Below are 15,713 nucleotides of genomic sequence, written 5' to 3' on the forward strand. Positions count from 1 at the left end.
GTTGCTAAAACCATCACTTTTCTATCAGTCACAGTGACTTTTCAAAACAAAAATATTACAGCAAAAATCATATGGGTTGATTGACATGTTTATTCTGTAAGCTAACTTCAATAGTTTGAAATTATTTTGACAGTTAATGCCAGTTATCCTGTCAACCTTTCACAAGACTTCAATTTGTTAATTGAAAGTATAAACACTTTACAGTAAACAAATGGTAAAACAGTACTAAACAATTCCATTAAAAAAAAAATTGGTGTCATTATTAACTTTCTGTCCAAGCTTGTATAATCTACTGCCTTGTTCAATTGTAAAAAATATTCTGTGCCTAAAATTCACATTTCTATCACAATTATCATACTGTAAATATGGTAAGCTAACTTCATTAAAATTAATAGTCCTGTCAATAGCATGGAATTACAATTCAAATGTAGTTTTTTTGTAAGCCTTTCAAAAGAATTCAAAATATGAAAAATTAATGAAAATTAATTGAAGCCATCAGACACTTGAAAAGTGGCACATCACATCTCTAATGTAATCATTTGAACTTTTCAACAGAAATAGCACTGCAAAAATATTAAGGACATACTTCTGTATTTTGGTAGTTATGCTGTCAACATTTAACAAGATTTCTTCAACTTGGACTTGAAAGCATAAATAGTATAAACACTTTTAACAGTATAACAGTACTAAACAATTCCAATAGATAACATTGGTGTCATTACCTTTTTGTTTGCTCAATTATTGCCTCCGTAAATAAAACTTCGGCATTTATCACATCCAAAGAATCTGTTTGGGCGACGAAAAACATTGAAAGTTTTCCACTTGTATCGCTAGCAACGGCATTAGACTTGTGTTTTTTTGTCCCAACGTGGTCTTTTACATCGCTAATTCCTCCGTGTCCGATCGAAAAATCTTGTCTGCACAAGGTGCAATTCGCGTAGTTTTCACCCTTTTTGGAACGGATAATTATTCCCGGATAGGCTTTTGAATAATTTTTTTCGGTTTAAGACTCGTTTGCGATTTTTCTCCGGCTGATTCCATGATCGTTCGCTCGTTTGGAAACAATGGCAACTGGTGCCTCGTGCTTGGCAGCGGTGCTATAAATAGCCTCGCGCATGTGTAACAGGTACGTTAGCTATTATAGTAGACGTTCTCAATATTTGGGCTAATCAGAAGTCTAGATTACGACTCGGAGAGAGTAGGACAGACACAATTAAATGCTTTAAATTATACTGGTGTTATTTAAATATGTACAGTGCAACAAATAGTGGACATACATTGATAGGAATGGCCATTCAAAACAAAAGAAAAAAACAGCAAGGGTTCAGGTAATTCATAACATGTAGTATCAAAAGTTCTTAAAAGGTCATATGAGACTGATCGCAGTCCATATGCGCATTCAGAGTTCATACAGCCACACGGTTTGGGGTTGTGGGTATGGCAGTTTGTAGTGAGAGTTCAGTTTATGGGCAGGGTGTGTATGAGGTAGTGCAAAGGGCCGCAGAGCAATGAGGTGCGAGGCAAGGGGTTCGGCTATAAGCCGCCTACTGGCCCGACCAGAGCAGGTGGAGATCCTTGGGCTCAGGCTCGAGGCCTATCTACAGCTCGCCATCCAAGACTTAGGGACCTGGCCTGCGTAAGCACAGGACCCGAAGTTCAATCAATGTACACACATAACATCAACATTAAGTCATCTATCGTTCGACCTTCAATAAATAAGTTACACTTATTATTATCATTACTAGCTATAATACTGCTAACATTAACAATATTTAAACAATCACATGCATGCACAAAATAAACACGACAGTACACAGTGTTGTCACTATGACGGGAGTAACATTAACAATAACAGTGACGTCACTATGACGGGTGTAACCGCACACCAGCGGCAGTATTCATTCATTGTCTTTACCATAGCATAACAAGTGCAAATGGCCTTAAAACGCCACAACACTCAGTTACCATATGTAAATACTCAAAATAAAGACTCGACATAAATATAAATTCAATCGGATCAGAAACATTGGAGGAAACGGGATTAAAACCCGATGCTAACCGCCCATAGGAAATACATGGGTACGGCTAGTCGCTACTATTAGCAAACAGATTCACTTACCAACTCGGCTTAATATCTTATCATCGACACACTCTCTCGTCGCAACACGTCTCTGATGTTCGGCACCTACAAGTTTACAATTAGTTGTAAAATGTTGGACGGTTGTTTTTACAATATGCAAGCAAACGACAACTTTAAAACATACCGGCTTCATATGTCCCCAGGCTTAGCCACCGCACCTGACAGCCATCTCGGAATGCTGGATTTTATAGAGCGTGATTGGCTGCAGCGGGTCACGTGAGCGCGTGTGTTAAACTCGCGAGATTAAACGTGGAAACGGCGCAGGTAATATGAGATGTCATGAGAGGAAATATGGCTTATTTCCCACCCGTGTTACACATGGCATTCGGAATGGCTCGATAGGAAGTTACGGGAAGCAGTGTCGATTGTCATTGTTGTTACGCGATTTCGTGAATAAAACTTTAAAAAAAATTTTTTTTTTAATTAATGAAAAACCGTATTTTTTATCACTGCAACCGTAACCCGGAATAGGTTGATGAAAACCGTACTAATTACGGGAAAACCGGAGTAGTTGGCAGGTATGTATAACCATAAGCAAACAAGTAAGCAATGCCATTGTTTACAAATCTGGTAAATAACCACAAAATGTACATTTTGTTGTTTTCTTACTGTACCGAAAATGAACCGAACCGTGACCTCTAAATCGAGGTACGTACCAAACCGAAATTTTTGTGTACCGTTACACCCTTAGAAAAAGTCTTCTAGCGTCAGCCTGCAATGTCACGTGTGATAGTAAAGTGTTAGCATAAGGTTTACAACTTAAAGGAGTGTGTGTCACATTACAGGATGTGGACAATGCTGCCCTGGTCAGACTGGACCTGGAGAGGAAGGTAGAGTCCCTCCAAGAGGAAATTAACTTCCTCAAGAAGCTACACGATGAGGTAAGCTTCTTCTTTTTGTGCTTGGAGCTACTGCGGGAATCAGCGGACAAATCTTTGTTTCTGGCGACAATGCCTTTGGCAAAATGGATGCAGCAATGAAGGCGATGGGAATACATCCTTCATGACTCCTCTTACAGCAGTGGTTCTCAAACTTTTTTTGTCATCCCCCACTTTGGACAAGGGGGAGTTTTCAAGCCCCACCTGCCCACATCGCCCCAACAGAGTGCTAATGCCAAGCTTTAACATTTTCAAATTTATTGAACATCAAGTTGTATACATTTGAACTCAATAACATAAAATAACATTAAGTTCAATAATAAATAAAATAACTGTGCAGCTGTGGTATAACTTGCATCACGTTCAATAATAAATCAAAAAAACTGTTATAACTTGCATCAAGTTCAATAACAAATCAAAAAAAGTGTTATAACTTGCATCACGTTCAATGATAAATCAAAAAAAGTGTTATAACTTGCATCAAGTTCAATAATAAATCAAATAAAAGTGTTATAACTTGCATCAAGTTCAATAATAAATCAAAAAAAGTGTTATAACTTGCATCAAGTTCAATAATAAATCAAAAAGTGTTATAACTTGCATGACGTTCAATAATAAATCAAAAAAAGTGTTATAACTTGCATCAAGTTCAATAATAAATCAAATAACTTGCATCAAGTTCAATAATAAATCAAATAAAAGTGTTATAACTTGCATCAAGTTCAATAATAAATCAAAAAAAGTGTTATAACTTGCATCAAGTTCAATAATAAATCAAAAAGTGTTATAACTTGCATCAAGTTCAATAATAAATCAAAAAAAGTGTTATAACTTGCATCAAGTTCAATAATAAATCAAAAAAAGTGTTATAACTTGCATCAAGTTCAATAATAAATCAAAAGTGTTATAACTTGCATGACGTTCAATAATAAATCAAAAAAGTGTTATGACTTGCATCAAGTTCAATAATAAATAAAACAAGTGTTATAACTTGCATCAAGTTCAATAATAAATCAAATAAAAGTGTTATAACTTGCATCAAGTTCAATAATAAATCAAATAACTTGCATCAAGTTCAATAATAAATAAAACAAAAGTGTTATAACTTGCATCAAGTTCAATAATAAATCAAATAAGTGTTATAACTTGCATCAAGTTCAATAATAAATCAAATAACTTGCATCAAGTTCAATAATAAATCAAAAAAAGTGTTATAACTTGCATCAAGTTCAATAATAAATAAAACAAAAGTGTTATAACTTGCATCAAGTTCAATAATAAATAAAAAAAAAGTGTTATAACTTGCATCAAGTTCAATAATAAAGCAAAAGTGTTATAACTTGCATCAAGTTCAATAATAAATCAAAAAAAGTGTTATAACTTGCATCAAGTTCAATAATAAATAAAACAAAAGTGTTACAACTTGCATCAAGTTCAATAATAAATCAAAAAAAGTGTTATAACTTGCATCAAGTTCAATAATAAATCAAATAACTTGCATCAAGTTCAATAATAAATACAATAAAAGTGCCACTTTGTAATCTTTGCAAAAAAAAAAGAGGAGCTATGCATTTGGCAAGACAGGGCAAGTGACAGCACTTTCCCCCAGGAGAGCCACCTTGCTTCACTGTGAAACAGCACGGCTGTATGATCAGCTCCCATTTCCTCACACAGTGCAGAGAACAGTCGCACTTTCAGTGGTCGTGTTTTGATCAAATTTACCGCGCTCACAACATCTGTTAAAACCTCATTGAGTTCGGGGCTGAGCTGCCTTGACGCGAGTGCTTCCCGGTGAATGACACAGTGTGTGCCCGTCACATTTTTGTTTCTCTGCAGGCGCTGGCTCTGGCTCGACGACCTTTGAGGTGCGAGTCACAAATGTATATATTTGTGTAATTGTGGTTCACACATTAGCCTGCTACCCATCGGCGCGAAAGTTTGTTCCGCTTAGCCCCGCCCCCATTAGTTACTGTTGCTATGTCTGTCAAACTTTCGCTCGTACCGAGAAATATAAAGCCTACAGTAAAAATAAGTACCGGTAATTTCCATTTATTTATATAACGGATTTCACAGACAGAATCACAAAGTGATTTACAGTGTGTATAGAAAATGAAAGCATAGTAAAAAAAATAATCTAAGAATATAATAATTTAAAAAAAAAATTTTAAGTGAAATTTCCTCCCGTTCCTCGCGCCCCACCTGTCATGTCTCTATTCCCCACCAGTGGGGCGCGCCCCACACTTTGAGAAACGCTGTGTTACAGCAACATAGCCTTTCTTGTGGCTGCTGTTGTAGGAGATGCTGGAACTGCAGAACCAGATCCAAATGCAGCAGCACGCACAAGTGGACATGGCTGAAGTGGCCAAGCCTGACCTGACTGCCGCTCTGAGGGACGTCCGCCTGCAGTACGAGAACCTGGCCTCCAAAAACATCCAGGAGTCTGAGGAATGCTACAAATCCAAGGTTAGGATCATCAGCTGAATTTCCCCCAGGGATCAATAAAGTACTTTCTATTCTATTCTATCATATATTACACAGCCTGCAATTTAAAAAGCAACAACAAAATTCTACACCCGCATTTCTGTTCATTTTATTTTTCAAACATACAATTTAAAAAAACAAAACATTAGACTTTAGGGCAGCAAAGTATAGATTAGTTGATCAATTTTAATTGTAAAAATTACCCAAATATTACACAAAAATACAAATTTTACTCGAATTGTGTTGTAATTTTAGGAGAATGTAGGCATTAGTCGGTTACCGTATTTTTCAGACTGTGAGGCGCACTTAAAATCCTTTTATTTTCTCAAAAATCGACAGTGCTCCTTATAACACGATGCGCCTAATGCAGTGTTTTTCAACCTTTTTTGAGCCAAGGCACATTTTTTTCATTGAAAAAATGCGGAGGCAGACATTAAAAAATGAAACTCAGCAGCCGATATTGACAGTAAAAAGTCGTTGTTGCAATTATTGGATATGATTTTAAAGCATGCCACTATAGCTCTTGTCTCAAAGTAGGTGTACTGTCACCACCTGTCACATCACACCCTGACTTATTTGGACTTTTTTGCCGTTTTCCTGTGTGTAGTGTCTTGCACTCCTATTTTGGTGGCTTTTTCTCTTTTTTTGGTATTTTCCTGTAGCAGTTTCATGTCTTCCTTGACCGCTATTCCCCACACCTGCTTTGTTTTAGCAATCAAGAATATTTCAGTTGTTTTTATCCTTATTTGTGGGGACATTGTTGATTGTCATGTCATGTTCGGATGTACTTTGTGGACGCCATCTTTGCTCCACAGTTAGTCTTTGCTGTTGTCCAGCATTCTGTTTTTGTTTACTTTGTAGCCAGTTCATTTTTAGTTTTGCTCTGCATAGCCTTCTCTAAGCTGCACGCTGCCTCCCACTGTTTCCGACATCTACAAAGCAATTAGCTACCTGCTGCCACCTACTGATATGGAAGAGTATAACGTGGGAAGTCTGCCGATCTCCAGACAGTACACAAACTCAACAACAACACATTATTTGCGGATTATAATTACTGGTTTGCAAAAAATATTTTTAACCCAAATAAGTGAAATTAGATTATCTCCCACGGCACACCAGACTGTATCTCACGGCACACTAGAGGTTGAAAAACACTGGCCTAATGTACGGAATAATTCTGGTTGTGCTTACCGACCTCGAAGCAATTTTATTTGGTACATGGTGTAATGATAAGTGTGACCAGTAGATGGCAGTCACATATAAGAGATACGTGTGGACTGCAATATGACGCCAGTAAAGAACACCAAAACTTTAAATGTTCCATTGAAAATATAGAACATTACTACACTCGGCATACGGCAAAATCTGTCAAAATGTTTTAGTATGACTTTGAAGCCGCACCGCTTGATGGATTGTCGGCCCGTTACGACTACCCTAGTCAGAGATACAAGTATTACTATGTTGTGTGTATAAGGACCGCAAAATTACACCCATTAGCAGACATATTTGGGATCTGCATAAGTCCTGAAAATTTGCGCACGTCCACCACTGTAGTCTGTGCCGCAGTTAAGGTTCTTCTTTTTCTCTATCTTCTTGTTATGTGGCATTCATCCTTCACTGTTGCCATTTCTAATATAAAGTAGTGTAAAGTTCTAACTTATATCTGTCAGTAAACTTGCCATGAAAGCACTAAAACATACCGGTGTAGTGAGTTTACATTATTCACCCATAGAACTTTATCAATCAATCAATCAATCAATGTTTATTTATATAGCCCTAAATCACAAGTGTCTCAAAGGGCTGCACAAGCCACAACGACATCCTTGGTACAAAGCCCACATAAGGGCAAGGAAAAACTCACCCCAGTGGGACGTCGATGTGAATGACTATGAGAAACCTTGGAGAGGACCGCATATGTGGGTAACCCCCCCCCCCTCTAGGGGAGACCGAAAGCAATGGATGTCGAGTGGGTCTGACATAATATTGTGAGAATCCAGTCCATAGTGGATCCAACATAATAGTAAGAGTCCAGTCCATAGTGGGGCCAGCAGGACACCATCCCGAGCGGAGACGGGTCAGTAGCGCAGAGATGTTCCCAGCCGATGCACAGGCGAGCGGTCCACACCGGGTCCCGACTCTGGACAGCCAGCACTTCATCCATGGCCACCGGACCTGTGTCTCCCCCTCCACAAGGGATAGGGGGAGCAGAGGAGAAAGGAAAAGAAACGGCAGATCAACTGGTCTAACAGGGGGGCTATTTAAAGGCTAGATTATACAAATGAGTTTTAAGATGGGACTTAAATGCTTCTACTGAGGTAGCATCTCTAATTGTTACCGGGAGGGCATTCCATAGTACTGGAGCCCCAATAGAAAACGCTCTATAGCCCGCAGACTTTTTTTGGGCTCTGGGAATCACTAATAAGCCGGAGTTCTTTGAACGCAGATTTCTTGCCGGGACATATGGTACAATGCAATCGACAAGATAGGATGGAGTTAGACCGTGTAGTATTTTATACGTAAGTAGTAAAACCTTAAAGTCACATCTTAAGTGCACAGGAAGCCAGTGCAGGTGAGCCAGTATAGGTATATATATATGTATATATGTATATAAAGGTATATACAGTATAGGCGTAATATGATCAAACTTTCTTGTTCTTGTCAAAAGTCTAGCAGCCGCATTTTGTACCAACTGTAATCTTTTAATGCTAAACATAGGGAGACCCGAAAATAATAGGTTACAGTAGTCGAGACAAGACGTAACGAACGCATGAATAATGATCTCAGCGTCGCTAGTGGATAAAATAGAACGAATTTTAGCGATATTACGGAGATGAAAGAAGGCCGTTTTAGTAACACTCTTAATGTGTGACTCAAAGGAGAGAGTTGGGTGGAAGATAATACCCAGATTCTTTACTGATTCGCCTTGTGTAATTGTTTGGTTGTCAAATGTTAAGGTGGTATTATTAAATAAATGTCGGTGTTTAGCAGGACCGATAATCAGCATTTCCGTTTTCTTGGCGTTGAGTTGCAAGAAGTTAGCGGACATCCATTGTTTAATTTCATTAAGACACGCCTCCAGCTGACTACAATCCGGCATGTTGGTCAGCTTTAGGGGCATGTAGAGTTGGCTGTCATCAGCATAACAATGAAAGCTAACACCGTATTTGCGTATGATGTCGCCTAGCGGCAGCATGTAAATACTAAAGAGTGCAGGGCCAAGAACCGAACCCTGAGGAACTCCGCACGTTACCTTAACATAGTCCGAGGTCACATTATTATGGGAGACGCATTGCATCCTGTCAGTAAGATAAGAGTTAAACCACGACAAAGCTAAGTCTGACATACCAATACGTGTTTTGATACGCTCTAATAAAATATTATGATCGACGGTATCGAAAGCAGCGCTAAGATCAAGAAGCAGCAACATAGATGACGCATCAGAATCCATCGTTAGCAGTAGATCATTAGTCATTTTTGCGAGGGCTGTCTCCGTAGAGTGATTTGCCCTGAAACCGGATTGAAAAGGTTCACAGAGATTGTTAGACACTAAGTGTTCATTTAGCTGCTGTGCGACAATTTTTTCGAGGATTTTCGAAATAAAGGGAAGGTGGGACACCGGTTGGTAGTTTACCATGAGGTCAGGATCAAGGTTATGTCTTTTGAGCAGACTTTAGTTATTAGAGAGTTCCGGTTGACCGGTTTTTCACGGGACACATTTCGGGCGTTGTTGTTGTTGTTGCACTAGTGAGCCACGGATGAGGAGATGCTGCTCCGTTGTTGATTGAAGTAAAGTGTGAATGTCATTAAAACAGTTAGCGCCATCTTTTGACACTTCTTCCACGCCCGTCCTTGCACGCTACACTGCTATAAAAAAGATGACGGGGTAAAACGCTGTCCAAGTGGAGGCACGTGACTGCCATCTTGTGGCCAAGTTTGAAACGGAGTGGGCCATGATTGTAGTAGCTTGTTTCTACTGCCCCCAGTGGTTACTATGTGTTATGGCAGGTTGAAATGCATCAAGTCAAAGTACATTTCCACAGCAAGCCAATATCACATCTTTCATTATTTACATCCTTGTCCCACTCTTACTCCCCCCAAACTAACTCATCATTTATCCAAGGCCTCATTTCTGCAGCCTCCATCTTTCTCTCTTTGCATTGTGACGAGCAGTTTGCCGACCTCACTGAAGCGGCGGCCCGCAATAACGAGGCTTTAAGAATGGCTAAGCAGGAGGCTAACGACTACAGACGTCAGGTGCAGGCTCTCACCTGCGAGGCGGATGCCCTCAAAGGAAGCGTGAGTATACAATGTTGCGCATGGAAAGGAGGGATTCCACGTCACTGGTGTGTTCTTCCCTCCCAGAATGAGTCCCTGGAGCGCCAGATGAGTGAAATGGAGGAGAACTTCTCCATGGAGACGGGAGGCTTCCAGGACACCATCGCCCGCCTGGAGGACCACATTCACAACATGAAGGACGAGATGGCCCGTCACCTGCGGGAGTACCAGGACCTCCTCAATGTCAAGATGGCCCTGGACATTGAGATCGCCACCTACAGGAAGCTGCTGGAAGGAGAGGAGAGCAGGTAATCACAACTCAAAAAGTTATGACCGGATTTTCATCAAACTTCCAGGAAATTTCAAGGAAGTGTGGCCTTTTATTGTGGGCAGATGTGCAATAGCCATGCTGTTTAATCAGCATCTTGATGTGCCACACTTGTGAGGTGGAATGGATTATCTTGGCAAAGAAGAAATGCTCACTAACACAGATTTAGACAGATTTGTGAACAATGTTTGAGAGGAATAGGACTTTTGCGTACATAGTAAAAGTTTCAGATCTTTGAGTTCGACTCATGAAAAAGTGGAGCAAAAACAAAAGTGTAGCGTTTATATTTTTGTTCAGTAAATATAATAATATTCTACTTTTGTCTCTGGCGAACGTCACAAGTATTTTTCAGACTATAAGGCGCACTTAAAAACCTTTCATTTTCTGAAAACTTGACCATGCGCCTTATAACCCGGTGCGCCTAATGTACGGAAAAACTTTGGTTGTGCTTACCGACCTCGAAGCAATTTTATTTGGTACATGGTGTAATGATAAGTGTGAGCAGTAGATGGCAGTCACACATAAGAGATACAACCCCGTTTCCATATGAGTTGGGAAATTATACAATGATTTGCAAATCCTTTTCAACCCATATTCAGTTGAATATGCTACAAAGACAACATATTTGATGTTCAAACTCATAAACATTTTTTTTTTTTGCAAATAACCATTAACTTTAGAATTTGATGCCAGCAACACGTGACAAAGAAGATGGGAAAGGTGGCAATAAATACTGATAAAGTTGAGGAATGCTCATCAAACACTTATTTGGAACATCCCACAGGTGTGCAGGCTAATTGGGAACAGGTGGGTGCCATGATTGGGTATAAAAGTAGATTCCAGAAATGCTCAGTCATTCACAAACAAGGATGGGGCGAGGGTCACCACTTTGTCAACAAATGCGTGAGCAAATTGTTGAACAGTTTAAGAAAAACCTTTCTCAACCAGCTATTGCAAGGAATTTAGGGATTACACCATCTACGGTCCGTAATATCATCAAAGGGTTCAGAGAATCTGGAGAAATCACTGCACGTAAGCAGCTAAGCCCGTGACCTTCCATCCCTCAGGCTGTACTGCATCAATAAGCGACATCAGTGTGTAAAGGATATCACCACATGGGCTCAGGAACACTTCAGAAACCCACTGTCAGTAACTACAGTTGGTCGCTACATCTGTAAGTGCAAGTTAAAACTCTCCTATGCAAGGCGAAAACCGTTTATCAACAACACCCAGAAACGCCGTAGGCTTCGCTGGGTCTGAGCTCATCCAAGATGGACTGATACAAAGTGGAAAAGTGTTCTGTGGTCTGACGAGTCCACATTTCAAATAGTTTTTGGAAACTGTGGATGTCGTGTCCTCCGGACCAAAGAGGAAAAGAACCATCCGGATTGTTATAGGCGCAAAGTGTAAAAGGCAGCATGTGTGATGGTATGGGGGTGTATTAGTGCCCAAGACATGGGTAACTTACACATCTGTGAAGGCGCCATTAATGCTGAAAGGTACATACAGGTTTTGGAGCAACATATGTTGCCATCCAAGCAACGTTACCATGGACGCCCCTGCTTATTTCAGCAAGACAATGCCAAGCCACGTGTTACATCAACGTGGCTTCATAGTAAAAGAGTGCGGGTACTAGACTGGCCTGCCTGTAGTCCAGACCTGTCTCCCATTGAAAATGTGTGGCGCATTATGAAGCCTAAAATAGCACAACGGAGACCCCCGGACTGTTGAACAACTTAAGCTGTACATCAAGCAAGAATGGGAAAGAAATCCACCTGAGAAGCTTCAAAAATGTGTCTCCTCAGTTCCCAAACATTTACTGAGTGTTGTTAAAAGGGAAGGCCATGTAACACAGTGGTGAACATGCCCTTTCCCAACTACTTTGGCACGTGTTGCAGCCATGAAATTCTAAGTTAATTATTATTTGCAAAAAAAAAAATAAAGTTTATGAGTTTGAACATCAAATATGTTGTCTTTGTAGTGCATTCAATTGAATATGGGTTGAAAAGGATTTGCAAATCATTGTATTCCGTTTATATTTACATCTAACACAATTTCCCAACTCATATGGAAACGGGGTTTGTACATGTAGACTGCAATATAACTCAAGTAAACAACACAAACATTTTATATGTTCCATTGAAAATATAAAACATTACACACGGCGCTCAAAAATCTATCAAAATGTTTTAGTACAACTTTGGTAAGCTATGAAGCCACACCGCTTGATGGATTGTACTGTGCTTCAATATAAGAGTATTATTATGGTGTGTGTATAAGGTAAGACATTATCTGGCCTTTTGTTTCACAATATTATGCAAAAAAAAACTTGTCTTACCTTCTGGTACCTGCTGATCTGTATTTGGGATCTGCATAAGTCCTTTGTAGTCCGTGCTGACACCGTAGTCGATAAGCTTCTTCTTTTTCTCTATCTTCTTGTTATGGGACATTCATCCTCCACTGTTGCCATTTCTAATATAAAGTAGTGTAAAGTTCTTACTTATATCTGTCAGTAAACTCACCATGAAAGCACTAAAACATACCGGTGTAGTGACTTTACATTATTCACCCAAGGAACTTTAGTTATTAGAGAGTTCCGGTCGGACGTTTTTTTCACGGGACACATTTCGGGCGTTGTTGTTGTTTCCGGATGAGGAGATGCTGCTCCGTTATTGATTGAAATAAAGTGTGAATGTCATTAAAACAGTTAGCGCCATATTTGACACTTCTTCCACTCCCGTCCTTGCACGCTACACCGCTACAACAAAGATGACGGGGAGAAGACGCTGTCGAAGGTAAACCACATAGATAAGACCACCCACAAAACGGCATCCTCAAGCAACTTGAAGATGATGTGTAAAACATCATCTATGCAACATTTTGAGCAAAGAACCACCATTACATGTTATGTAGACCACAAGGACGTCTGTTACATTTAGAAAAAAATAGTCATAATATGCGCCCTATGGTCTGGAAAATACAGTAAATGTGCTGGCAAAAGCTAATACGGGTTTTGGTTAAGTGGACAACTGCTTGTGTCAACTTGAGTCAGTGAGTCTCTCAGGTGTGGACATAAACAGGTTGCACTGGACCTGTAAGCCTAAGAGTATTATGTTTGGTGAACCATTGGTTTTGTGCAGCCCAGCAAGTCTCCTGTGGCATATATTCTAGAAAAGGAAAGGAAACAAGGCTTGGTTTAGAACATCATGAGAGAGAATTAGTGACGTTCAAACTGATTGGTGCTTTCTTTTTCTTCTAGAATCAACACCCCTCTGCCAAACTTTTCCTCTCTGAACCTGAGAGGTAGGTTTTACTTGGACACATTTTGTACCACCAATGAATGGATTTTGTTGTAACACGCTGGTTGTTTTTCGCCTGTTGTAGAAACCATGCTTGATTCCAGACCTCACATTGAAACCACAACAACCAAGAAGGTTCTCATCAAGACCATCGAGACCAGAGACGGTCAGGTAAAAAGCACATAAAGTGATCGGAAAAAGTCTCTCAAATCAACTAAAATGTGTTTTCCTTTTTTGTTAAGGTGATCAACGAGTCGACCCAGAACCAGGATGACATGGAGTAAAACTACTAATGAGGCTTGGGCCAACAGAAGAGCAATATTTTCACTTATATTCCACCCACAGTTACACAAAAATAGCTTCTCAAAGTGCCTTTTATATGTGATGATTGTGTAAGTAGTAGTTAAGTTTCCATCTCTTATCCACAGTATGTTGATTTTGTTTAGACACAGTTAAGATACACAACAACACACAGTCAACCACACAAAGGTTTACAAAGGACCATTAGAGCCACTAAATATTCTATGAAGATTCTCAAGGCATTTAACCCATCGCAGCTGGACAGTTGAGATTGTCTGAGAAGACATTTCACTTTTCTTCCGAGCTCCGTCAGACTTAAAGCTGAACTATCGCTGGTCTATGACCATGAACTGATGAGGCTGTGCCAATAGAACTGAACTATCGCTGGTCTATGACCATGAACTGATGAGGCTGCGCCAATAGAACTGAACTATCGCTGGTCTATGACCATGAACTGATGAGGCTGCTCCAATAGAACTGAACTATCGCTGGTCTATGACCATGAACTGATGAGGCTGCGCCAATAGAACTGAACTATCGCTGGTCTATGACCATGAACTGATGAGGCTGCTCCAATAGAACTGAACTATCGCTGGTCTATGACCATGAACTGATGAGGCTGCTCCAATAGAACTGAACTATCGCTGGTCTATGACCATGAACTGATGAGGCTGCTCCATTAGAACTGAACTATCGCTGGTCTATGACCATGACCATGAACTGATGAGGCTGCTCCAATGAGAGGCCTTTAAACGTCTTCTAAGACAAACTGAACAGTCCAGTTGGGATGGAGTCACTGCCCTGAGAATACAATAACCTAATGAATGATAATATTCACAGCTATACTGTCAACATTACCTTTTAAACTTACCACAATAAAAGATGCATATTCAAGAAAAAAAAGAGTTGGAAATGTAGTCTTACGAGATTCAAGATGTTTTTGTAGAAAACAGTATGAATGTAAGAATAAATGCTCCAAATGTCACTCATGGGAGTTAAAGGCCTACTGAAATGAATTGTTTTTATTCAAACGGGGATAGCAGATCCATTCTATGTGTCATACTTGATCATTTCGCGATATTGCCATATTTTTGCTGAAGTGATTTAGTAGAGAACATCAGCGATAAAGTTCGCAACTTTTGGCCGCTGATAAAAAAAAGCCTTGCCTGTACCGGAAGTAGCGTGACGTCGCAGGTTGAAGGGCTCCTCACAATTCCCCATTGTTTACACCAGCAGCGAGAGCGATTGGGACCGAGAAAGCGACGATTACCCCATTAATTTGAGCCAGGATGAAAGATTTGTGGATGAGGAACGTGAGAGTGAAGGACTAGAGTGCAGTGCAGGACGTATCTTCTTTCGCTCTGACCGTAACTTAGGTACAAGAGCTCATTGGATTCCACACTCTCTCCTTTTTCTATTGTGGACCACGAATTTGTATTTTAAACCACCTCGGATACTATATCCTCTTGAAAATGGGAGTCGAGAACGCGAAATGGACATTCACAGTGACTTTTATCTCCACGACAATACATCGGTGAAGCACTTTAGCTAAGGAGCTAACGTGATAGCATCGTGCTTAAATGCAGATAGAAACAAAAGAAATAAGCCCCTGACTGGAAGGATAGACAGAAGATCAACAATACTACCAAACTCTGGACCTGTAACTACACGGTTAATGCTGTGCCGCCTGTCTAAGCCTAGCAATGCTGTTGCTAACGACGCCATTGAAGCTAACTTAGCTACGGGACCTCGACAGAGCTATGCTAAAAACATTAACTCTCCACCTACGCCAGCTCTCATCTGCTCATCAACACCGGAGCTCACCTGCGTTCCAGCGATCGACGAAGGACTTCACCCGATCATCGATGCAGTCGGCGGCTAGCGTCGGATAGCGCGTCTGCTAGCCAACTCAAAGTCCTCCTGGTTGTGTTGCTGTAGCCAGACGCTAATACACGATCACACCTACAGCTTTCTTCTTTGCAGTCTCTATTGGCAAAAGATTCACCAACACA

The 15,713-nt window shown here is 40.2% G+C and overlaps 1 protein-coding gene across 1 annotated transcript in view; it reads left to right on the forward strand.

The window, feature by feature from the left end:
- Nucleotides 1-14,414, forward strand: part of LOC133589430 (vimentin-like) — a 31,224-nt gene extending 16,810 nt beyond the window's left edge. The window contains exons 3-9 of the mRNA XM_061941907.2: nucleotides 2,926-3,021; nucleotides 5,314-5,481; nucleotides 9,670-9,795; nucleotides 9,862-10,082; nucleotides 13,362-13,405; nucleotides 13,487-13,572; nucleotides 13,644-14,414. Of these exons, the coding sequence (XP_061797891.1) occupies nucleotides 2,926-3,021; nucleotides 5,314-5,481; nucleotides 9,670-9,795; nucleotides 9,862-10,082; nucleotides 13,362-13,405; nucleotides 13,487-13,572; nucleotides 13,644-13,685 (783 nt within the window). The 3' untranslated portion in view covers nucleotides 13,686-14,414. The remainder of the gene's footprint in view (nucleotides 1-2,925; nucleotides 3,022-5,313; nucleotides 5,482-9,669; nucleotides 9,796-9,861; nucleotides 10,083-13,361; nucleotides 13,406-13,486; nucleotides 13,573-13,643) is intronic.
- Nucleotides 14,415-15,713: the final 1,299 nt, after the last annotated feature.

Source organism: Nerophis lumbriciformis, linkage group LG03, assembly GCF_033978685.3.
Source record: "Nerophis lumbriciformis linkage group LG03, RoL_Nlum_v2.1, whole genome shotgun sequence".
Classification (NCBI taxonomy): Eukaryota; Metazoa; Chordata; class Actinopteri; order Syngnathiformes; family Syngnathidae; genus Nerophis; species Nerophis lumbriciformis.